General features: G+C 44.1%; 3 protein-coding genes across 3 annotated transcripts; all 3 read left to right on the top strand.

Annotated features, from left to right (window-relative positions):
- Positions 1–257: 257 nt before the first annotated feature.
- LOC109752691 (BTB/POZ and MATH domain-containing protein 3-like) lies at positions 258–2,251 on the top strand. Its single transcript, XM_020311591.3, has 4 exons — positions 258–370; positions 667–741; positions 841–979; positions 1,106–2,251. The coding sequence occupies exons 1-4, from the start codon at positions 258–260 to the stop codon at positions 2,249–2,251; spliced, it is 1,473 nt and encodes a 490-aa protein (XP_020167180.2).
- A 4,128-nt stretch (positions 2,252–6,379) lies between these two features.
- On the top strand, positions 6,380–16,096 carry LOC109752689 (uncharacterized). Its single transcript, XM_073502734.1, has 24 exons — positions 6,380–6,498; positions 6,699–6,951; positions 7,153–7,302; positions 7,406–7,525; positions 7,844–8,187; positions 8,341–8,446; positions 8,550–8,639; positions 9,649–9,766; positions 10,330–10,433; positions 10,597–10,721; positions 10,792–10,861; positions 11,168–11,284; positions 11,406–11,498; positions 11,599–11,690; positions 11,765–11,891; positions 12,251–12,385; positions 12,628–12,729; positions 12,764–12,858; positions 13,315–13,438; positions 14,565–14,698; positions 14,860–14,946; positions 15,230–15,412; positions 15,703–15,839; positions 15,926–16,096. The coding sequence occupies exons 1-24, from the start codon at positions 6,380–6,382 to the stop codon at positions 15,991–15,993; spliced, it is 3,093 nt and encodes a 1,030-aa protein (XP_073358835.1). The 3' UTR covers positions 15,994–16,096.
- A 1,253-nt stretch (positions 16,097–17,349) lies between these two features.
- On the top strand, positions 17,350–24,484 carry LOC109752688 (callose synthase 3). The gene is made up of 12 exons (XM_020311587.4): positions 17,350–17,592; positions 17,967–18,067; positions 18,326–18,450; positions 18,544–18,640; positions 21,983–22,069; positions 22,163–22,279; positions 22,388–22,480; positions 22,592–22,683; positions 22,758–22,884; positions 23,739–23,876; positions 23,953–24,032; positions 24,106–24,484. The coding sequence occupies exons 1-12, from the start codon at positions 17,445–17,447 to the stop codon at positions 24,317–24,319; spliced, it is 1,419 nt and encodes a 472-aa protein (XP_020167176.1). The 5' UTR covers positions 17,350–17,444; the 3' UTR covers positions 24,320–24,484.
- Positions 24,485–24,789: the final 305 nt, after the last annotated feature.

Below are 24,789 nucleotides of genomic sequence, written 5' to 3'. Positions count from 1 at the left end.
CACCCGCTAAACGCATGCAGACGCGCCCGGACATGTCCCCTCATGGATCTCTCCACAGCAAACCACGGGATGGCGATGCAGTACCGTGAGAAGCACAACGCTGTCTCCTCCTTGTGACCGCCGAAGAGAAGGCCCATCACCTAGGGCGACGGCGATGGAGCCATTCCACCGCTCGCGCCTCCCCATGGATCTCGCGCACAGAAGCAAGACCACGGAATAGCGATGCGGCGTCGGAGGGGAAGAGCAGCCTGCGGGACATGGCGGTGGTGGCAGATCAGCACAGTGGAGGAGGTGGTGTGTGCTTGAAGCAGGGATGGATGAGAAGCCATGGCGATGATGGCACAAGCGCCCTTCCTGTTGCTATCACCGGGTGTGAATTGTTGCTGGGAGTAAAAGCCAAGAGCAAGTCAAAGAGGAGTGAAGGCACGCGAAGAAAAGAGGAGTGACGTGGCAACGAAATCTGCATCCTAATTCGTGTGGCAATCAGACGGCTGTCGTCACGTTGCGCCGGAATCATTCCCAGCAAACGTCAGATGCACAACATTTTCGTTAATTAATTTGGTGCAATTTTTTGACTTAATCTACAAAGTTACTACAGATAAGTTTTGCCTACAGTCTGTAAAAAAATAAGTATAATACATACAATCATCGTGTGCAATTTGGCAGCTTGCCGTACCGATCAGGACTTTGTGTCCTCGTCCGTGTTAGAGTTAGAGATTGGAGTAGGAATAGTAGGTTCAAGTTAGTTAGTGTCCGTCTAGGACATTACCCGGCCCTGTATATATACACACGTAATACATAACAACCGTGACAAACAAACGTGAGAATTTTAATACATAGGCTTGCAACAACAACCGTGACAAACAAACGCGAGAATTTTTGGATCAACAACTACCAGCCGCCGGTGCAAACCCTCTCTGTTTCCGGCGACAAGGGAGCTAAGTCGGTGCACAGCGAGTGGAGCGACGGACGTGACCAGGTTTGCCCTTCCCGGTTCATCGATCCCAACTCTCCAACTTGCTATCAATCTCGTAACTGAGTAGACGGATTTCGACCGACTCGTAGGTCCATCATGTCGTCGTTCGCCGGTGTATCTATATTGGAGGACGGCAAGTTGTGCCCTTCCACCACGACCTTCGTCGAGACCCGCTCCGAATGCGGGTACCACCTGCTTGTGGTCCAAGGTTACTCGCGTACCAAAAAGGAGACACCCACTGGCCAGAGCATCGAGTCTCGTGGTTTCGGGGTAGGAGGCCGTCGTTGGTCCATCAAGTATTATCCCATCGGCGAGAACTCGAGTTGCTCGGACTTTGTTTCTCTCTATGTATCCCGCCTCGACTGCAGTGACAGGAAACATGTGGATGCCAGGTTCGCTTTCAGTTTCGTCGACCAAGTTGAGAAGCAGAACCCAGTATACATTCACGAAAGCGAAAGCGAAACACGCAGATCCCTCTTCAATGGTTCTTATTGGGGCTGCGGTACGTTTATGAGAAGAGACGCCCTTGAACGATCAGTATATCTAGGGGAGGATGATTGTTTCACCATTCGGTGTGACATCATGGTCTGCAATCCCCAGGATGCCAGCGGCCATGGAGCCGAGGTGCTCCTACCTAACATGCACCACCATTTCAACAATCTCCTTCACAACAAGGTGGGCACTGATGTGAAGTTTGAGGTTGACGGCGAGACATTCGACGCACATCGGTGTGTGCTTGCAGCCCGATCTAAAGTCTTCATGGCGCAACTCTTTGGCCAAATGCAAGAGGGCACTGTTATCCCTGCTGTTATACAGATTGAAGACATGGAAGCAAAAGTTTTCAAGGCCTTGCTTAGCTTTATCTACACAGACTCATTCCCTATGATGGAGTATGACGACATGGATGAGGATGAAATGTCACAACTTATGGAAGAAGGACAAGAAACGGAAGCAATAGAAGATGGAATGTTGCTGCAATGGCTCCGAGACTTGTTTGTAGCGGCTGACAAATATGACGTCCAATGCCTCAAATGCATTTGTGTGAGGCAGTTGTCCAAACACATGGGTGTGCTCTCGGTGATGTCCACTCTTGCTCTAGCCGAGCAACACCACTGCCAGGAATTGAAGGAGGTGTGCTTGAAGTTTATCCAAGTCCAGTCTCCGATGTGCTTGCAAGCAATAATGACAACTAATGGTTGGGATCATGTATACACGACCTACCCCTCCATTTTGAAGGAGCTCATTGCCAAGCTTGCTTCGAACCAGCAGAAGTAACACTCCTATGCTACCCATGTTCCTTATTAGTTGAGCAATTTCAAAGTGACACTCCTATGCATGTATGTGACCCTCTAGAGAGGTCATAATCCACGTGTCTTGCTTTTTGTCTCATCAAGTATATATTTTTTCTTGTTTGCCAAATCAGAAAACCTCAATAGATGGGCAAATTGTCTCTCCATGGAATATTGTAGCGGTGTGCAAGCTCCCAAGCTAATCATTTTGTCCTCATTTGGCCACTACAATCTCGACCCTTGTAGTCATGTGGGGTTCTGTTCTATCGCTTTCCCCACTTAGATTTTCTTGTTTTCCCACGGTTTGATTGATTTACCTTATATACACTGGTGGTCCATCACCGACCTCATCTATAGTCTATAGACTCACAGGCCTACAAAATTACATACATCGTGTAGTTGCAAGTATTGCAGTCCATACGTCTTTTGCTGGAGAGTCCCGTTCTTGGTTGCGTTTGCGTGCGCCGGTGGTTAGGCGCTGGTCTTCAGATCTGGGAGACCATGGCCGGCCTTTTCCTTCGTTACCCTGTTGGCTGATTATTGCATGCTCTCCCCTTTAGTTTTTGAGATGTCAACTATATATGGTTTTAGATCAAGCTTTTTCATAGCCTAGTGCGCCATTTATGCACGCACATATTGCGAATTTTAGATCGAGTGTATCATAAGAACGTGCATTCGTTTTGTCAGCCGTGCCTTTGGTTGTATGCTGTGTTTTCCACGTCTACTATATAGCCTCCACATGCTAGATCATATTCAAACGGGCTTGCGTCAGACATGCCGAATTTTGCACTGCCGCAACCTAGCCTAGTTTCCCGATTTCACTGGTCCATCATTGCAGATTGTTGCACATCCTTAACTACTTGCCACCTCACGCACCTCCCACCCAACCCATGAACTCTCAATATTTTTCAAGGCCATGGACCACCTGCTCCTATACACCCGAAAGGTCGGGCCCGACAGCGCCATGCTGAGCTCGGCGTCCAGATCCGTCATTCCCGGTATCCCCTATCCTCCCCAAACCCCGCCAGGTGGACAAGGTCGACGGAGCAAGGTCAAGCTCGGGGTCCACGTCAGTCGCTCTAACGCTCATCCATCTCACAGGCAATAGATGAGATTTCATACACAGATCAACGCATGTTCATTTTTTTTCCAGAAGAAATCCCCTCTATTTTTCCTCTCCTGCTCTTCTCAGATATATCTTGCAATATGGACATGTAAGTTTGTGCAAGTGGGGATTTTGCGGCTCCCCCGATTTGGGCCTGCTCCTAACCATCATTTCATGTGGTTTGCCTTCCTGTCCGATGGATTTGTCAATGCCGGTGAGGGACTGACATGGTCCGTTGTCCTCAAGCTGCTTCCTCCAGGCCAGATGCTCCACCAAAAACCATGACTCCTCTGCCTTCATGTCCCCATGAGAGGAGGACGGCAAAGCCCATGTAGGATTAGATGGGAGACGACGGTGGCAAGGGACAGAACTTAGGTCTGATTGTCTTTTCTTCCTAGCTTAGCGTTCTTCTGCCTAGGCTTAGAGCTCCTCTAAATATAAGCTTGTGCAGTGAATCTTCAGTTAATCCACAGGCTTCGAGCTCATCTTAGTATATGCTTGTACATTGGATATATATAAGTAAAACCCTATACCTTGATCGGATCCCTTTTTCTCCTTTTTCCAAAAAACAATTACTGCCGTTGAGGATTGCTGTACCTTACACGTGTAATTGCCTTTAGTGATTTTTGCGCTGTTGTTTATCTCTTGCCCACGTGCTGTTCTTTTTTTTTTTGCCCTTAGCTATTAGTTGGGGATATAGAGGGATGCATGGCTCGGGGGATATTGAGGCGGCGGGAAGGTCGATGCTACGGGTAGCCTTCGGCGGCAAGATGTCATCTATTGGCGACCACCTGAGGTAGACGGTATGATTGTGCAGCGGTGGCGGTGGCTTTTCCGACCAGGATGACAATCTTTGGTGGCGAGGCAATGGTGGCCGTGATCCCTTCTACAGGTAAACTGACGGCAGCACCGCCGGTCTCCTGCATCCCAACTAGAACGTGCCGATGGTTCACCGTGGCCCTGCCCTGCTAGGTGACTATCGCAATAGATCAGAGGGTTTTGGATCTTCAAATTCAGTGGTATTGACGAGCATGTTTTGCCAACCAATTTTGCCGCCACAAGCAAGGTCAATGGATATGTGTACGCTATGGAACTCCTAGAGTGTCTCGAAGTGGGACTTCTGTGGTGCTAGTGACCCTCCTCCCTTGTCAATCTTTGTCACATGTGCAACAACGACCTTCGTCTTTTCGACCTTTTGGTGGTAACCGATAGTTGTTGTGGCTTGACTGTCTGCTTGTGCATGTATGATCGTCACTTGCGTGACATCTCACTAGAAGATCGTGCTATGCATGTAATTGTTGGGATCATGGAAAGTGATGGCTACAACACATGATGACTTTGATTTTGTGGTGCTTCTCGAGTATCCGGTCTCAAGCTCCATGGTGAAACCCCTAGGTCCGACCCTAGTTAGTTATACCTATCAATGGTGGTGTTTTGTGACGTTTTCTTATTGAAGGCATTGCTTGAATTTGCTCAGATTAATATTCAAGGTGAAAATCAAATATTTGACCTTCGACAGTTGGATTCGGCTATGGTGACGCTTGAGCATTATTCCCTTCCTGGGGGGGGGGGGGGGGGGTTCCTGTTGGAGAATCTTTCTCGCTATCCTTGCGATGTCAACACATGGTTGGTGCGAATGGTCGTTCTTGTAGTTTGTCGATTGCTATTTGATCGCTTCAGAGTTTTTCCTTTTTTTCTCTTTGCTTACGCATAGCTTCGATTATGTGTGATTTTGCTCTTTGCCACCGTATATAATTTTTTGTGTGTGTGCATTAGTTTTGCATATCTTGTTTTTTCTCTACTATGCATAGCGTCATTAGCATTTTGCTAATTCTGTTTGTACCACCTTGATGCTTGGTTGTAAAATGGGAAATGCTTCCTATCAACCGGCGGATCGTTTGCACGCGATTGACCGTCTCCGCAACCGTTCGATCAGCACTTGATCGTGCAGCGCATAACACCCTCCACACCGCACTAGTATTTTGCAACATTAGTCATGTTGCAAAACTGCCAAATGCAACACAGGGAATGTTGCGGAACTGCCGGCACATCTACTTGCTTGTTGCTTCGTCCCGTCCACAGCCGCCGCGGAGCCAAATGGCTCGCGAGATCGCCCCACCGTGCGCCTCCTCACCTCCATGCCAGATCTCCGCCGTCGAATGCCTCCCCGCCGACCAGATCGAGCGTCACCAACCTCGCCGTCGACGCAGATGACTGCTAGCGAGATCACCCACCGTTCGCCTCCTCCCCTCCATGCTGGATCTCCATGATTGAACGCCTCCCTGTTGACCAGACCGACGGATCCGACAAGGAGTGTCGCCAACCTCGCCATTGGTGCGGACGACCACCGGTGAGATCGCGCCATCGTGCGCGTACTCACTTCCATGCCGGATCTCCGCCATTGAGTACCTCCCCGCCGACCGGATCGATGGATCCGGGGAGGAGCGTTGCCAGCCTCCCCATCGTCCTCTCAGCAGTTTCTGCAACAATGCTAACAACGACATTGTTGCTTAATGGTGGTGGTGAACATGATGGTGCTAGTGCACGAGGCGGCGCGGATGTTTCTGCAACATGATATTTGTTGCAAAAAAAAAATTACAGAATAGAGAGCAGAGATGTTCCAAATTTGCAACAAAGTTTTCGTTGTAGGAATGTTGCAACAAGAGTCTTGTTGCAGAAATACATTTTTTTGCAACAAGAGTCCTGTTGCAGAAAAAAAACAGACAGCTCGCATCATCGGATAGGACGGCTCGCAAGGCGGTGGGGCCAACGTGTAGCACGCCCCTTGTCAAATCCACAATTTATGAAGAAAAAAAATGCGAACTGTTTTTTGTACGATGGAATCCTTGACAAGCTGTCTTATGTTCTCTCGTTCGTTGCCTTGGAGTTTTGAGAAAATCTATTATTACTAGTCCTAAAACCCCCACGTACACCTCCCTGCGAGTTGAAACCCTACCTAGATACACAACGCTGCCTCTCGACGCTCGATCGATAGCTAGATAGCGATCCATGGCCGCAGTAACGAGGCCGCAGCTGGAAGCGCGGGCGCGGGAGCTCGGGGTCGACCTCACCGCCGTCGACCTGGACTCCATCACTCTCCCCGCCGACGCCGGCGACTTTCCCTGCAGGTATAGCACATCGATCCTCTCCTCTTCGACCTAATTCCTTCCTTCATGATCGACCAATATGCATGCATGCATCATCCAACCCACGGCCCCCTTTTATATCTTGCCCAACTAGGTACGTGCAAGCAATTTACCCCATAACTTTGGTTCTTGCTAACTCTCTATCTATGTGACTACTGGTGGATTACCTGTAATATGTGCAGCAACGATGATGATGATGATGAGGTACTGCTACTTGAGAGCGATGTTGGCCCTCCTCCGGAGCTCGAGACAGGTTTCGGGAACGTGATCATTGTCGACAATCTGCCAATTGTTCCGGCGGAGAAATTCGAGAGGCTGCAGTGTGTCATGCGCGCAATCTATGGCCAAATTGGTGTCATCAAGGAAGGCGGTCTCTGGATTCCTATACTCTACACCACCTACGGCTACTGCTTCATCGAATACGCTACTCCTCAGGTGGGTATTTTAGTTCCTGATTTATCTTTTCCGTTTATCTTTCCTGTGGAAATAATGATGCTTTGCATGCTTTATATATTCACCTTACATTACTGACCAAACCTTTTCAACTTTCATTGCGTTGAGTTATACGACGAATTAGCCATAAACTTGTTGGACGATTGAAAGATATATAATGTTATTTGACGATGAATGTGCCAGGAAGCAGAGCTTGCGAGGCGAAAAACCAACCTTTATGCGCTGGACAGGTTTCACAAGTTCCAGGTTAACATGTTCGATGACTTTGACAAGTACATCAAAGTCCCTGACCAATGGACGCTTCCTGATGAAATCAAGCAATACACACCTGCGGTGCGGTAATTTTTTTTTTTTTTTGACATATACAGCCATATCAGATATGTTTCTGATGCATTGCCAACCAATTAATGCTTGGCGTTTAATGTGTGTATTGCAGCCTAACTTGCACAAGTGGCTAATGGATGGGAAGGCGAGAGACCAGTTTGTCATCCGTGTCGGTACGTCTACCGAGGTGTACTGGAATGATGTTGTGCCTGAACTTGCCTACCAAAAGCAGGTACTTAGTTTTCTTTTCGGACTTCTTGCATTGTTCCATACAGTTTGATTGATAAAAAAGTTAAGCCCGTGGCATGCCACACTTCCATAAGTAGAACTAGTATATCATGCATATATTGACCTAGCTTGCCCATTATTTTGCTTGCCAGCGATGGACCGATAGTTTTGTTGAGTGGTCTCCTCTTGGTACATACTTGGCGACGGTGCATAGGCAAGGTGCACAGGTGTGGGGCGGCGATGGTGACGGAAGTACCTTACTATCAGCGTTAGTGGTTGCAAAATGTATTGGCAAAACAATGGAGAGTATCTTGCCGTCCAGGTAGATCGGCACGCAGAAGCGGAGAGGAGAACTTGTTGCACTAGTTTGGAGCTGTTCAGGATCAAGGAGAGGGGCATCCCGAGGGAGGTCTTTGAATTGGACAAGAAGAATGACAACATAGTTGCCTTTGCGTGGGAGCCAAGAGGCAGCCGGTTTGCTGTTATCCACAGCGATGGGTTTAAGCATGACATAAGCTTCTACTCGATGCACTCAGCCGACGATGTTAGCCGTGTGTCGAAGCTCACAACACTCAAGGACAGGCAAGCTGATGCACTGTTCTGGTCTCCTGCGGGGAAGTTTATCCTTCTTGCTGGGCTCAAGGGTTTGAATGGCCAGTTGGAGTTGTACGTACAATGTGGATGATCTTGAGACCATGGCCACAAGAGAGCATCCTATGGCGACTGATGTCATGTGGGATCCCACTGGAAGGTGAGTGAGCTAATCACGTGATCACGTTTGGTGTGGAGCTATACATAACTAATCTTGATTCTTTTCAGATTCATCGCAACTGCATCACTCGGCCATGAGATGGGAAACGATATTCGAGTTTGGTCTTTTACTGGCAAGCAGATTTACAAGGCGTCCAAGGAACAGTTTTCCCAGGTAGGTAGAAGGGCCTCCATCTATCATTGGTTATATATTGTTGCTCTACCGTGGCAATGCTATGCCCTTTATTGGCTGACCGAATGAATAATGACTGTTGCAGTTCCAATGGCGCCCAAGGCCACCTTCACTTCTTACTCCTGCGAAGGAGATGGAAATCTCAACTCAACCTACAGAGAAGGCTGAGTTGCTGGTAAGTGCAAGTAGCTGATTCAGACCATACAGGATAAGAGCGCGCCGAGAGGAGGAACAAGCTAGTCTATGCATGATGAATCCAAAGATGTCGAGGTGGAGTGGAGGTCACCGGGAAACTGTTTGCCTTGAACATGGACTGGATCAGGAGCAAAACCCTCTAGTTTAAACATGGGCAAGCAAACCTGGAGTTATGCTGTGCTCGTCACGTAACAATTCTCTTATCGGAATGTGTGCTAGTAATCCAAACCTGACTGAGTGCAGCTTGTTCATTATGAACTAACAAAAAATATATGATTGTTGTGCTTGAATTGGTTTGCTTAACAAGCAAGCAAGCAAGCATTGTGGTAGCTGCTGGTAGTAGCTAGTAAGTGACAATGGATGAGCACCCAAAGAAAGGAAAGAACGACTCTTTTTCATGTTTTTGCATACACATACACAAATGCTTTATCCATCACTCCTCCACTACTCTTACGTAGCCACCAAGGAAAAGATTCAGTAATAGAAAATGCAGCTACCTATGGTTCCTTCCTTCACACTAGTAACTGTACTAACTCCTGTTCCCCACTCACGGCCAATTGATCGACCATATATATAACTACCTATGGCGATGGCATGTCTTTGCAGTGTAGATTGCCAAGACCCCACGCTTTGGCTACGACGAAAGAACTCGGCATAGACAGTTTTTCTCTCATCTTTTTTCCAGCTCCCATCCCATGCATATGCATGCTTTATCCATCCCTCCACTATTATTACGTAGCCACCAAGGAACGATTCAGCAATAGAAAAGGCAGCTACTACTTTATTCCTTCTTCTTTTCTTTTCTTTTTTGCAGGGAACTACTTTATTCCTTGGTGAAAGCTGCTGCCTTTCCTTCACACTACTACTGATTACTATATATACTAACTCACATTCCCTACTCACGACCGATCGATCATACTTATTTCCTTCCTACTTCCTCCTGAGGCGTGAGGAACAGCAGGATGGCATCCTCCTCCTCAATCGTCCAGGTCGTCAGTGAGTCCACCTTGGACAGCGACGTCGTCCCCTCCTCGCTCATCGAGATTGCACCCTTCCTCCGTGTCGCCAACGAGGTCGAGGCCATCAACCCACGCGTCGCATACCTATGTAAGTAGTGTGCTTACTCTTCTTCTCCCCACACATTCATCCACTGCTTGTTAGTTACAGATTCCTTCTCACAACTCTAATCCATTGCTACCCCGCAAAAAAAAAACTCTAATCCATTGCTACTCCATTCACCTGTGTATTCTATTACTCAGTCTTCCACCACTACTCTACTTTCTTGCGTCTATTATATTACATAGTACTTTTTTTAAAAAGAAGGATAGCCCCCGGCCTCTGCATCAGAGTAATGCATGAAGCCTATTTATTAAAAAAAGTACGGAAACAAGATCTTAGGTCCAGTATTACTTAGTACTCCCTCCGTTCCGATTTACTCGTCGTGGTTTTAGTTCCCTCCGTTCCGATTTACTCGTCGTGGTTTTAGTTCAAATTGGTGGTGGTGATAGTAGCAGCAGCAGGAGTAGTAGTGTCACTGTCCATGGATTACTGTTAATTAATTCTGAGTGGCCATAATCCCCCTCTCTAGCCGCACTACAGAGTGCTACAATACCTGTTTTGTTGTATCACCAACAAAAATTTACCGAGTATGTCCCTTGCGTGCATGCTAGGTCGATTCCATGGCGGATTCGAGAAGGCGCATCGCCTCGACCCGCTCTCCAATGGACGTGGTGTCCGGCAGTTCAAGATCGCGCTCCTGCAGAGGCTCGAAAGGGTACATGCAGCCTACTTGATTACATTCCTTTCCGCGCTGCGTTCTACTACTTATTTAGCTTCAAAATCATAGGCGTATGCGATAGTATGTTTCTAATCCAGCAGGTATACGTACCGTATTAAGAGCTTTGCTTTCCTTGCAATGCATGTGCTTTCTTCCTCAGGAAAACGACCCCACCTTGAAGGGAAGGGTTGAACAGAGCGATGTTGTCGAAATAAAGAATTTCTACCAGCAATACTACAAGATGTACATCCAGGCGCTCCAGAATGCTGCAGATAAAGCTGAACGGTGAGACAAAGTGACCCATCTCTGTTTTCCAGTGCTAGCTTCTGAGTGCTGTGCTGACTCATTTGCTCAGTGATCAGCTCACAAAGGCTTACCAGACTGCAGCTGTGTTGTTTGAGGTCCTCAAGGCAGTTAATCAGACGGTAGCCAACATTGCAGCCTTTTGTTTCTTTTCTCGCACTACTCCTGCATGTTTCCTCACAAAAAGAAACCACTGCTATTACTGACTGATGTTATCTAAAGAAGTGTTGGTTTCACCTCCCTGCTGCGACTGTTGCAGATTTCCGAAACACACAACCACGTCGATCCTGATAGTTCTATCATGCGATGTCCCAAGGTTCACATCCGTCCTGATTTCCTTCCCGAGTTCTCCATGAGCTTATCATACATGCTTTGGCAAGATGATGATTACAGTATGGCGTATACTACTTTTTCATTGTTACATGCAGATCCATGCCGCTTATCACGCCCTTCGTGACACCAAGGGTCTGCCATGGCCCAAGGACCATGAAAAGAATGCTGATGCAGATCTTCTTGAATGGCTTCAGGCAATGTTTGGGTTTCAGGTTATCACAATTCACAACGCGGCGACTCTTTACCTTTTTCTTTCATACCAATCATAGTCATGTCTATCATTTGTTTGTGAGCTCTGATACATGCTCTCTTACTTCAACAATAACTCTGCAGAAAGATAATGTGTCCAATCAAAGAGAACATCTCATACTCTTGATTGCCAGCATGCATATAAGGCAGATCTCCAAACATGAACAACACCCAAAGGTATACCACCTTTTCTAACATACACATGTGTGATGTGTGTGCACATGGACACTTGTGTAATCTTACCATTTAATCATTCCCTTTCTGGATATATTTTCAGTTAGATGACCATGTGTTGGATACAACAATGAAGAAGCTATTCAAGAACTACAAGAGATGGTGCAAGCACCTTGGCCGCAAAACCAGCTTATGGTATAATGTTCAACCTCGAGTGGTCCACTAATTAATCCCTTGCTCCACTAATTAGTTGATCATTATGTTTCTAGGCTGCCGACAATTCAACAGGAAGTACAACAGCGTAAGCTTCTCTATATGGGCCTTTATCTGCTCATATGGGGCGAGGCGGCTAACTTGCGATTTATGCCAGAGTGTCTTTGCTACCTCTTTCATCATGTATGGTCAATTCCTAAACGCTGATCAAGAAAGTTCCCATCTAATTTGTTTGCTCACTTTTCTTATAGTGATGCTCTCTTACTATTTTAGACCATTTTAAATGGGCGAAAGGTTGAGGGTAGTACATTATATGTATGTGCTTGAAAACTTTGCATACCATTTATGTTTTTATTGCACATTCATACTTGTTCACCTTTAGCAATTGTGTAGTTGTGTTCATGGACATGATAGGTAAAAAGTAATTGATTATCAGGGTTGTTTGTTGGTTTATTGACTGAATTGGGACATCGCCATATCTCTACACCATAGCTCTCTCGGTGAGATGATTATTGGGAAGTGATGGTTGTGCTTTTCTGCAGATGGCTTTTGAATTGTACAGTGTGTTGGCCGGAAATGTGAGCCCAACAACTGGTGAAAATGTTAGACCATCCTATGGTGGGGAAGAAGCCTTCATGAAGAAAGTTGTGACTCCAATTTGCAAAATTGTAGAGATGGTAAATTTCTATATTTTCATGCTTATGTTCTAATTTCAAGCACGGTCAGCATATATCCTTTGGGCTTTTTACACAGGAAGATGAAAGGAGCAAGACAATAAAACCAAAATACTGTCATCGGAGAAATTATGATGATCTCAATGCGTACTTTTGGTAAGTACAGCATAATTCTTTACTATATTGGTTGTACTTTTGTGAGCCAGTAAGCCCATGGAATTAATTAATTTTACATTGCTTATCAGGTCAAGCGATTGTTTTCGATTAGGATGGCCAATGAGGCCGATGCTGATTTTTTCAAGAAGAGGAGCAACCTGTGCGAGTTGTGCTCTTCTTCCACACCACAAGTGTGTGTGCGTATGTGCTTCATCTTGGCCACAGTCAGGTCTTGGGTCCAACAGTCACGGCGGTGGTGCTGGTGGAGTGGACGAGGCTCGCCAGAGTTCATATGGTCGTCAACAGTTAGTGATGGGTCAGTGAGTGATCTGGAGTACTGCTTGATTGGCAACAAATGACTACTGTCTATTAATCCCGCTTTCTGTAATAGAACTTGTACTCCTTGTTTGGCAACCAATGACTACTACCTCCGTCCGGAAATACTTGTCGCACAAATAGATAAAATTAGATATATCTAGAACTAAAATACATCTAGATACATCCATTTCTCCGACAAGTATTTCCGGACGGAGGGAGTATTTATTAATTTTAGTTGTGTCCAATAGAGCTTATATGTTGCACGCACACACAACACTTGATGGATGTTGAATCACTTTTTAATGGTTATTTTTTACGAGGAAATAGTAGAAAAATACCAAGGACCTCTACAGGATTATAACGTGTTTAGGTCAAGTTGCGAGAAAATTATAATGGCGGACAGTAGGCGTCAACCAACTGATTTGGTGTAGAAATCAGTTGGCTTGCCCGCCGTCTAGTCTGTCCATCGCCAACCGTTTGATCCTTCTGGCACTGGAGCGCCTCGCGTCCTCCTCCTGGCAGCACGATGGTGCCTCCCCCTGGAACCCGCAACAGCACCTTGCCCAGCTTGCAGCGATCAGAGTACGCCGCCGACCCACGGCGTTGCAGCGCCGCCCTGTTTTCCGGAACGTCACCCTTTCTGGCGACACTCCAACGCAGCACCGTGCGGCCCACCGATGCTCCAATTGAACACCGGTGATGCTCCATCACAACACCGCGCATCCCTGGCGGCTCGGCAATGCTCCATGGCAGCAATAGGGCCTGGCGATGCTCCATCGCAGTAGGGGAGCCTGCCTATGAAGTAGTATGCATGCTTAGGTTGCTGCTTTGCCTTGTTACTTTCGATATCATGCTTATGTTGGGTTCACCATACCATGCTTTATTTTTCTGGAGATGATGGTTATGCTATGATGATACATGTGTAGTAACTATGATGGTGATGGTGGCAGGCCAGACAGTTAGCCTTGGTGTTTTGTTCCACTCCATCAGACATAGGACCCAAGATTCTGCACACTTAGGTTCAAGAACGAGTGTGCTAACAACGCATCGGGATGGCCTATGGGCTCCACCAGTCGACTGGGACCCTACGTCTGCATACCTCAAAACTTAAAACTATGCAGGATTCAAGTTGTACTAGATCAAGTCGATCGGTTCAAGTTGTCCATAACCACCGACATGGCTATTCAAATAGATTTATTCCTGCAGGGTTGCAACAATTTGCCCATTATAGGCTCCATTTGTTTTCCCTTTGTCAAGCTGTTTTAATGTATATCACTTAAATGTTGCTTCTCCTATATTTAATTGTATGACATAACAAAATTTCTATGCACGTTAATTTTAAATGCTTTATTAACTATAGTGTAACATGTATTTGCATGTATGTGTGTGTTTTCATATATATTAATATCATTAAATATCAACCATGCAAAAATATCATTAAATATCATGATGCAGATTTGTAAAGCATATAATTAACAAAAATATTAATAGTAGTCTCTAGTGTATTATTAGGCAAGTTCATATAAACTTCTAGGGTATGCCAAATGTGTCCTGCAAGTTGAGTTCATCATTAAAAATCAAAAACATGTGCATGATTTGTATTTTTTACTTCAAATAGCACATGTAAACAATTAAGGCTGTCTTAGATGTATTATTCCCACTGTTTGTAAGTTTCTCATTTGACTGTCATTCATTCTCATGTGTGTAGAGGTGGGTTGTCCTAAATGTCTTTGATGTGAGGACTAGTAAAGTGATGTGGAACTTCAACGGAAGATGTTGTCATACATGTTTCAATGAGTTCATCATTGGTGGAAGAACTGACCTTTCATGGCCAATCTTCAGGTGAAACACACACCGACAATCCGCTTTTTAACGAGCGCCCAACTTCTCATCAAGTTGCCATATATAGTCAGATGCTTAATGTATATAGTTTTACGTGTTTGAAGGTGGATGGTCTAAATATGTGCTATCTGTTGAAAGTTGAGTCTGGTGCAAATTCCCAGGAAGTCGAGCTGCGGCGGAAATACCTTTTCAACGTCAGCAATTGCAAAATGTACTGGCAAGACAATGGAGAGTATCTTGCCATCCAGGTAGATAGGTGCGCAGAATCAGAGAACACAACTTGCACTAATTTTGAGTTATGCATGATCAAGGAGAGGGGCATCCCAATCTTTGAATTGGACACCAAGAATGACAATATAATCGCCTTTCTGTGGGAGCCCGGAGGCCACCAGTTTGTTGTTATTAATGGCGACGGGAGTAATCATGATATAAGCATATATTCGATGTGCACAACCGACAATGTTAGCTGTGTGTCGAGGCTCACAACACTCAGCAACAGACATGCTAGTGTAGTGTTCTGGTCTCCTACAGGAAACTTCATTGTTCTTTTGGGCTGAAGGGTACCAATGGCCAGTTGGAGTTCTACAGTATTGATTATCTTGAGACCATGGCCACACAAGAGCAGTTGGAGTTCTACAATGTTGATGATATTGAGGCCATGGACACAGAAGAGCATTCTATGGTGACTGATGTCATGTGGGATCCCACAAGAAGGTGAGTGTGCTAATCACCAATAATTTTTTGTGCCCTCTCTATTTTGGAAAGTTCTGGAAAATTGTCAAATGTTAGCCATGTACTACATAATAGCTTAACATATGGGTTATTATTTAAACCTGAAGTGTTGAAATATATGTTCATTAGGTGAAACTATAGACACCTGCGTTCTCAAACTGTATGATTGAATTCTTACACTCAATGCTTATTGCATACAACCTAAACAGTTGACTATATATAAGTAAGCTTAGATTGGTTCCCATCTATAATAATTTAGTGGAACTATCCAGAAATGACTTTGGACCTGGCTATTTTGTTCAGATATGTTGCAACTGCATCGGCTGTCCATGGGAGGGAAAGCAATATTTGAATATGGTCTTTCACTGGCGAGCAGATTTACAAGGTGACAAAGGAACAATTTTCCCAGGTAGGTAGAAGAGCCTCCATCAATCATTGGTTCTTGTTGCTCTGCCATTGCGCTTTATTTGTTGACTCAATGAATGATCATTGCAGTTCGAATGGCGCCCGAGGCCACCTTAACTGCTTACTCTTGCGAAGGAGAAGGAAATTTCAATGAATGATTGTTGTAGTTCCAATGATGATTGTTCCAGACTTCCAATGTAACCATTAACAGTCCAATTGTTTTCCCTCAGCTGGAAATAAGGCATTTGCAATAAGAAACACATTTTCAGATAGAAGTTAGAGCCATGTAGTAGGGAACCTTTTTTTTTACGGATTTGGAAACATAAAATAAGCTTTCTTCCCAAAAAAAAAGCTTTCTTGCTTAATTGATGATTAGGGTGCATTTCCAACTAATGTGGTATACATAAGAAATTGTCATCAGATCATATTTTTTTAGGGGTAAAACACCCATTACAATACAAGGCTCACACGATCATTACACTAACGCCGGATAGGGGATTGGCTAGAAATGCCCTGATAGGGTAACCAGAGACCAGGACAAGAGCATGCCTTTTGGAAAATATTTGTACAAGAGCTAACAAGGCACACACTGACATATATTAAATGCAAATAAGTTACTCATAATCGGACCAATATAGTGCTGTCTGCTAAGGTTTCTTTAGCGACTGACTGGTGAGAGGAACAAGTATGTGCTGCTCTGAACCTTAAAATGACCTGCACTTTCATATGCATATACATGAATGTTTTGGTTTGTTGCCAACTAACGGCAATTCAGGCACGACCAGCGATGTTAATGGGACATGGTTATAATCATAAGAGAATCAGCAAGTCCGAATGTGTAGAGTGATTTGGGAGCGGAGAAGACAATGAGTAGTTATCATGTCGGGCCTACTTCTCTTGTCTTGTCTTCTGCCCTCGCGCTTGCTTCATCTAACGTAACAATTCTCTTCTCTGTAATGTTGAACAGTACTGTAGTATGTTGGCACACTTTCGTTACTGGAAATCGACGGGATAACGGTTGTCTTCTCGGAATATCTGCTAGTAATTGTTATCGATCATTTTGACTGACTACATGGAGCTTGCTTGTTTATGAACTAACTAAAATTGTCCCCTAAAAAACTGAAAATGTTGTGTCTGAATTGTTTAACTTAACAAGAAAGCAATGTGCCGCTGGTAGTAAGCAAGGATTAGCACCCAAACAAAGGAAGAGACAACAAAGGGCATGCATATAAGACTACTTTCCCCTCCTCTCATCTTTTTTGCCAGCTCCCATCCCATGCATATCATGTGCTTTCTCCATCACTCCTCCACTAGTGTTGCGTAGCCACCAAGGAAAGGATTCAGTAATAGAAAAGGCAGCAACATACGTGTCATCGTCTTTATTCTTTTGTGAAAGCGGCTTTGATCTGTTCCATTTCCTTCACACTCCTCCTTTTCGAAAAAAATTCCTTCACACTCCTACTGCGCCACTCCACTGCTAGCTCTCTGATTACTATATATACTAACTCCCATTCCCCACTCACGGCCGATCGATCTACCATATTTATTTTCTTCCTATTACTTCTGGCCTCCTGCGGCTCGATCGTATCGCTCCTTCCCGGTGGGATGCATGGCGCCCTCCTCAGCCTCCACCGTTGAGGTCGCCAGTGAGTCCCTCTTCGACAGTGAGGCCGTCCCCTCCTCGATCGTCGAGGTCACACCCTACCTCCGCGTCGCCAACGAGGTCGAGGCAAGCAACCCACGCGTCGCTTACCTATGTATGTATGTGACCTCTTGCACTTCCCTTCCTTGGCACATTAATTCATTCATTCGCTGCTTGCTAATTACTGTTACCAATGCAGTATAGCAGATTCCTTCTCCACTCTATTACCGGCCACTCACTAGTGAGCATGTATATTCTTTCTATTGCTCACACCTGTATTATATATTCTTCCTCAAGTACAACTAGTGCCATCTTACTGCCAGTGACACTCCATGGCCTGTGTTAATTGTTACTCCTTCCGTAAAGAAATATAAGAGTAGAGTAGTAATTCAAAACAACCGGTAGTAATTCCCTAGCTGCGCTTCAGAGTAGAGTAGTGCTTGTTTTGTTTTCTCACCCACACAATTTAATATGTCTCTTGGGTGCTAGGTCGATTCTTTGCCTTCAGGCTGGCCAACAATCTCGACCCCACCGCCAGCGGCCGCGGTGTCCATGAATTCAAGACCGCGCTCCTGCAGAAGCTTGAAATCGTATGTGTGTTCTGTATACATGCATGATTTTCCCGCCCGACACAGCCTTAAGAGATGCATCATATTTTGCGGCGCTGCGTTCTATTCCCTCCGTAAAGAAATATAAGAGCGTGATCTAAATGCTCTTATATTTCTTGTTTACAGAGGGAGTACTTATTATAGCTCCAAAATCATAGGCGTATGCAATAGTACGTTTCTAATCCAGCAATGAAACTAATTGCTTTGGTTTCATTGCAACGCACGTGCTTCCTTCCTCAGGAGAATGATTCCACCTTGAAGGGAAGGGTTGAGCAGAGTGATGCATGCGAAATGCGGAGTTTCTACCAGCACTACTACAAGACGTACATCACGGCACTCCAAAATGCCGCCGATACAGCTGACCGGTGAGAGAGCAACCCATCTTCTTCTTTTCTTATGCTATTTACTGAGTGCTATGCTGACTCATTTATGTCTTTTTTTTTATTTCATTTGCTCAGTGCTCAGCTCAAAAAGGCGTATCAGACTTCAAATGTGTTGTTTGGGGTCCTAAAGGACGCCGTTAATGTTTCACAGAAGATCCAAGTTGATCACGCCGTAAGCTGCTCTCTAGCCAGTACCCAACATTAACTATAGCCCTTTGTTTCTTTTGTCACACTGCTAGCTCCTGCTTTATATGTTTCCTCACAAACAAAAACACGGTTATTGAATTTATTTATTTTGGAAACCCCTCCCATATATTAATTAATTAAAAAACGTTCATACAATCGTCTATTACAACTTCAGCCACGTAGGTCGGAACACTATTAAGAAGCACACCATCAGACCTATTAACAAAACTAAACTTAGCAATCTCATGCATCACCCTATTGGCCCTTCTGTTAATCTTGGGTATCTTGAAACTTGTCATCAACCTAGAAATGCTCAATGCTTTCATCTTAAGATCAACTAGAGGAGACCTGTCCAAATAATCGTTTCCAAGAAAGGAAGCCATAAAAGAACAATCAATTTCTAAGATGATGGGCTTGTGGAGAGTAATACCGATGTAAGGCCCTGCGAGGGTCGCTCTAAGTTCCGCTTCAACCACGCTGTTGCAAACCCCAATATAATCCCACGAAGAAATGATCACTTCTCCCATATGATTCCTGGCAACCACACCCACACTCGCAGCGCTAATGGCCTCCACGAAACTTGCATCAACATTAATCTTAATGAACTCCGGATCGGGAGGTTGCCAATTTACAACTCTTTCTTTCACACCATTGGTATCAATAAACCCATCCAGCCTTTCCGTACCTTTGTTGATAACCTCCATCTTCATATTGGTATGACAGGACGAGAAGGACCCCCAGTAGTTTTGAACAAAACTCACAGAGGCAGAGATAGTTTCCTTTCCCTTACCAAAGATCAAGTCATTCCTCGGGTGCCATGCCCTCCAAAACATGAATATAATTTGCTCACGCACCGGCGATGTTAGTTGATCCAATAAAATAAGTAGCCAATTTGGCCCCGAAAAATTGAATATCACATCATCTGGCAGGTTCCAGACCTCCCTTACCACCATACGGAGCACACACGCCTTGGGACATCTCACCAGAGCATGAAACACACATTCACCTTCGACACCACAAATCGAACATAAACCAGTGGTAGTTTGATGGTGTTTAACTCTGTTAACTTGAACCACCAAACTGTTAGTAGCAGCACGTCAAGCAAAAATTCTGATTTTCTAAGGGACCCGAGCCTTCCAAATAATATTCCAAAGCCTCCTTTCTCCGTTCACATCATCACCAGAGCTCCCCGTCACACTCTTAGTGTTCTTGAAAATCAGCGCCAGCCTGTACACACTTTTAACCGAGAACATTTCATTTTTCTCATAGTGCCAAGCAATAAAATCTCCCTCACCTAAAGTCGGAATACGTAACTTTAAAATTTCCTCAGCATCATGAGAATAAAACAAATGCCTAATCAGATTCTCATCTCATCTTTTAGAGCCCCTGTGAATAACTCAGACACACATCTGAGTCTGGTTCTATTCTTTTTTGCAAAAATTTGTAGACCCGGATCTCTAGGCAGCCAATTATCCCTCCAGATATTTATACTCGTGCCATCAAAAACTCTCCAAATGATACTTGGCAAGGTATTGTGTAAAGCAGATGCCCATGAGGATAATACTTTGCTTTCATCACCTTTGCACATAATGAGTCCGGAAAAACCAATAATCGCCAAGCTTGTTTCGCTAGAAGCGCTTGATTAAATAATCTTAGATCTCGAAAGCCCATAATTCCTTCACCTTTGGGTCTCGTCATCTTATCCCACGCTAACCAATGAGTTTTCTTTCTATTCTTCTCATCACCCCACCAAAAATTTATAATGATCTGGGATAACTCTTCACAAAGAGATGCAGGAAAATTAAAGATGCCCATTGCATAGACCGGGAGAGCCGGTGTGACTGATTTAATTTGGATTTCCTTCACCCCACTAGAGGCGTATTTTTCTATCCAGTCAGAAACCCGCTTAAGCGCTTTATCTTTTGTAGACTGAAATTTTCCCGCCTTCATACGTCCTTCTGGCACAGGTAAACCAAGATATTTATCCTCAAAACCATCAGACGTGATTTTGAGAACCACCAATAGGAGGCTATCATCAGCAAATAATAAATGAGATATACCTGGAGCATATCTGTTCAGCCGGAAATGCTGGATTGCCCCACTCGCGGAAGCATCATTGAGTAACAGCGAAAGGGTCTCGGCCACAAACAGAAACGGGTACGGCAATAATGGGTCCCCCTGCCTGAGAGCACAAGTAGGTTGAAAAGAGTCTAACATTTGGCCATTAAAACACACTGAAAAAATCGTTGACGTAAAACAGGTCATAATCTACTTAACCCAAGTTGGAGCAAAACCATGTGCACGAAGCATACTTTCCAAAAATTTCCAGTCCACACGATCATAAGCCTTAGCTAAATCCAATTTGTATGCACAAAATTCACCCCTGCCATCTTTTTGCGTACTCGGCGAATGCATACACTCAAAAGCTATAAGAGCATTTTCAGGAATTAATCTTCCAGGAATGAAGGCACTTGGGGTAGGAGAGATCATACCATCCAACAACGGTCTCAGTCTGTTAACAAGACACTTGGAGATAATTTTATATATGACATTGCATAGACTGATTGGCTGAAAATCTTTAATAGACTGAGGATTTTTCACTTTGGGAATGAGCACATCCAGAAATAAAGAACTATTGAACAGCACGTACAATATCTTCCTTCAGAAAACCCCAATTCCTCTGGAAAACACCCCGCAGGGAACCTATCTGGCCCCGGAGCCTTCAATGGACCAATTTGGAAAAGAGCATCACTGATCTCTTGTTCGGAAAAATATTTGCAAAGATCCTCACTCATCTCTTCATTCACCAGAGGTTTCACAAGGGGTATATTACGAGAAGGGTCCACCGTATTGTCACAAGAGTATAGATGCTTAAAAAATGAGTTTGTAATACCTTTGATCTCTTCCACGTCATTAGAAAGAGAACCATCGCTCCTTCTGAGGGCAGAGATATTATTCTTCTTTGCTCTCCAAGTGGCCTTTCTCTAAAAGAATTTTGTGTTCCTATCACCCCATTTCATTTTTTCCAAACACGATCTCTATTTCCACATGATTTCTTCCTTCATCAAGAGCTCACCCATCTCCCCGAGGATTTTCTTCCTCTCCAAAATAGCAGCATGGTCATTTCTTTTGTAGAGTACATTTAATCTTTTCCGCTCCATTTCAAGCTTTTTAGGCAAATAACCTATATGGTCCCTACTCCACCCATGAAGGGACTTCATAAGGGCATCCAGATTATTTGCCACATCTCCCAAGTCACTGACATGCGCCTTTTATTCCAACATAATTCGATTTGATCTTTCAGCACTGTTATTGATTGATGTTACAGATTCTGGAAACAAACAACCAAGTCGAGGAAAAGAAAAAGGTGTATCTTCCTGACAGTGCTAATCAGACTATTATGAAATATCCCAAGGTTCCCATCCATCCTGATTTCTTCCAGAGTACTTTGGCAAGATGTTGAGATGATTACAGTATGACTTGTGCTGCTTTTCATTATTACATGTAGATCCAAGCAGCTTTGCATGCCCTTAGTGACACCAGGGGTCTGCCATGGCCCAAGGGCCATGAAAAGAAGGCTGATGGAGATCTTCTTGAATGGCTTCAGGCCATGTTTGGGTTTCAGGTTATCACAACATGGCGACTCTACCATTTGCATTCATATCTCATGCCCACAATTTGGTTGTGAGTGCTGATAAATTAATGCTCTCTAACTTCAACTATCACTCTCCAGAAAGATAATGTGTCCAATCAGAGAGAACATCTCGTACTATTGCTTGCCAACATGCATATAAGGCAGATCTCCAAACCTGAACAACAACCAAAGGTACCGCCTTTTCCAACATACTGACATACACATGTGTGATGTGTGTGCACATTGACCCGACCCTTGTAATGATATCATATTTACGCATTCCCTTTCTGGATATACTTTCAGTTAGATGACCATGTGTTGGATACAACAATGAACAAGCTATTCAAGAACTACAAGAGATGGTGCAAGTACCTTGGTCGCAAAACCGGCTTATGGTATGATGATTAACCTTGAGTGGTCTACTGACTGATCCCTTGCGCAACTAATTAGTTGATCATTATGTTTCTAGGCTGCCGACAATTCCACGAGAAGTACAACAGCGTAAGCTTCTATATATGGGCCTTTATCTGCTCATATGGGACGAGGCGGCTAACTTGCGATTTATGCCAGAGTGTCTTTGCTACCTCTTTCATCATGTATGGTCAATTCCTAAACATTGATCAAGAGATATCTGATCTAATTTGTGTGCTCACTTTTCTTCTAGTGATTCTATCTTAGTATTTTAGACCATTTTAAATGGGCGAAACCTTGAGGATAGTACACCATATTTCAGATTCTTTGCTACGTCTACCATTTTAAATGGGCGAGGCGGATAACTTGCGGTTTATGCCAGTTGCTACCTCTATAATCATGTATGGTCAATTCATTTCTTTGTCAAATTAAACACACGTTCTATTTACTAAACTGGAGAATTGGGTTTTAAATTCTTAATTAAAGGAGTTCAAGGTCCTAATTATGTTTCCTGATTACAACGAAAATGATGCAAAGGCTACTATGCTAGTATTTGGGTATGCCTGGAGAGTTGAAAAAATGTATCCTAAGTATTTTTCTGGTCATCACCAAAAAAATTGGTCTTTGTTTGCATGGCCGCCAATTGTTTGTCATGCCAACTTAACTCCAGATATAAGTTCTTCCCGAGGAGGTCCCGTAAACACTAACAAAAAAATGTTCTAACGCGGTCCCTATCTTTGCTTGACCCCTTTTCTTCTATTGATGCTCACATAGTAGTTTAGACCATTGTAAATCAGCGGAAGGTTGAGGTTAGTAGTACATTATATTTCTGTGCCGGAAAGTTTTACATACCATTTATGTTTTTATTGCCCTTTCATACTTGTTCCCATTTAGCAATTGTATAGTTTGTGTTCATGGACATGCTAGTTAATAAATGCTTGATTGTCAAGGCTGTTTTTGTTGGTTGATTGACTGTCATAGCTCTTGTGACGATACGATTATTGGAAAGTGACGGTCGTGCTTTTTTATTCCATTGCAGATGGCTTTTGAATTGTACGGTGTGTTGGCTGGAAACGTGAACCCAGTAACTGGTGAATATGTTAGACCATTCTATGGTGGTGAAGAGGAAGCCTTCTTGAAGAAAGTCGTGACTCCAATTTCCAGAATCGTAGAAACGGTACATTTCTTTATTTCCATGTTGATGTTTTAATTTCAAGCACAATCAATTTATATCCTTTTGGTTTTTTACATAGGACAAAGCTGAAAGGAGCGGGACAATAAAATCAAAACACTCACATCGGAGAAACTATGATGATCTCAATGCGTTCTTTTGGTAAATACAGCATAACTTGTTATATTCGTTACAATTTTGTGGCCCATGCAATTAATTTTACATTGCTTATCAGGTCAAGAGACTGTTTCCAATTAGGATGGCCAATGAGAGCCGATGCTGAATTTTTCAAGAAGAAGAGCGACCTGTGTGAGTTGTGCTCTTCTTCCACACCACAAGTGTGTGTGCGTGTGTGCTTCATCTTGGCCACGGTTAGGTCTTGGGTCCAACGGTCGCGGCGACGGTGGTGGTGGAGTGGAGGAGGCTTGCCAGAGCTCACGGGTCATTGATAGTTAGTGACGGACTAGTGAGTGAACTGCAGTATTTGCTTGCTTGGCAATAAATGACCATCACCTATTAATTATTATTGTGTGTAATATAGAGCTTGTATAGTCCATGCCCATGTTGTACTTATTGGACGCTTAACTTTTTAATGAATATCCTTTGTGTGAAAATAGTAGAAAATACCAGCGACGGAGTAAAACGTGTTTAAGGTTGGTCAAGTTTCCCCCGCAAGAAAAAGTGCAATCAAGTTATGATAATATTATAATGTGTTAGCCTGTCCGACACATCCTCTAATCCACATTTTCGATCCTTCAACAACTCACTAAAAGCACAACGGGTCAATATGTTAGTCCCAAAAAATGATATAAACTTGCTAGTAAATGTATATAAAACATCCAAGATTGATAATATAACAGCATGGAACAATCAAAAATTATAGATACGTTGGAGACGTATCAATCCGCAAGTTGAGTAA

Source organism: Aegilops tauschii, chromosome 6 (assembly GCF_002575655.3).
Source record: "Aegilops tauschii subsp. strangulata cultivar AL8/78 chromosome 6, Aet v6.0, whole genome shotgun sequence".
Classification (NCBI taxonomy): domain Eukaryota; kingdom Viridiplantae; phylum Streptophyta; class Magnoliopsida; order Poales; family Poaceae; genus Aegilops; species Aegilops tauschii.
This window is presented reverse-complemented; position numbering and strand designations above follow the sequence as displayed.

Coding starts and splice junctions, on each gene's coding strand:
- LOC109752689 (XM_073502734.1), top strand. CDS start 6,380: ATGGCCGCAGTAACGAGGCCGCAGCTGGAAGCGCGGGCGCGGGAGCTC. Junction 10,722..10,791: donor GCTGCAGATAAAGCTGAACG/GTGAGACAAAGT, acceptor TCATTTGCTCAG/TGATCAGCTCACAAAGGCTT. Junction 12,386..12,627: donor TTTGCAAAATTGTAGAGATG/GTAAATTTCTAT, acceptor ATTGCTTATCAG/GTCAAGCGATTGTTTTCGAT.
- LOC109752691 (XM_020311591.3), top strand. CDS start 258: ATGGCGGTGGTGGCAGATCAGCACAGTGGAGGAGGTGGTGTGTGCTTG. Junction 371..666: donor CTTCCTGTTGCTATCACCGG/GTGTGAATTGTT, acceptor GCAATTTGGCAG/CTTGCCGTACCGATCAGGAC. Junction 980..1,105: donor GGAGCGACGGACGTGACCAG/GTTTGCCCTTCC, acceptor TCTATATTGGAG/GACGGCAAGTTGTGCCCTTC.
- LOC109752688 (XM_020311587.4), top strand. CDS start 17,445: ATGGCGCCCTCCTCAGCCTCCACCGTTGAGGTCGCCAGTGAGTCCCTC. Junction 22,070..22,162: donor CTATTATGAAATATCCCAAG/GTTCCCATCCAT, acceptor TATTACATGTAG/ATCCAAGCAGCTTTGCATGC. Junction 23,877..23,952: donor TTTCCAGAATCGTAGAAACG/GTACATTTCTTT, acceptor TTTTTTACATAG/GACAAAGCTGAAAGGAGCGG.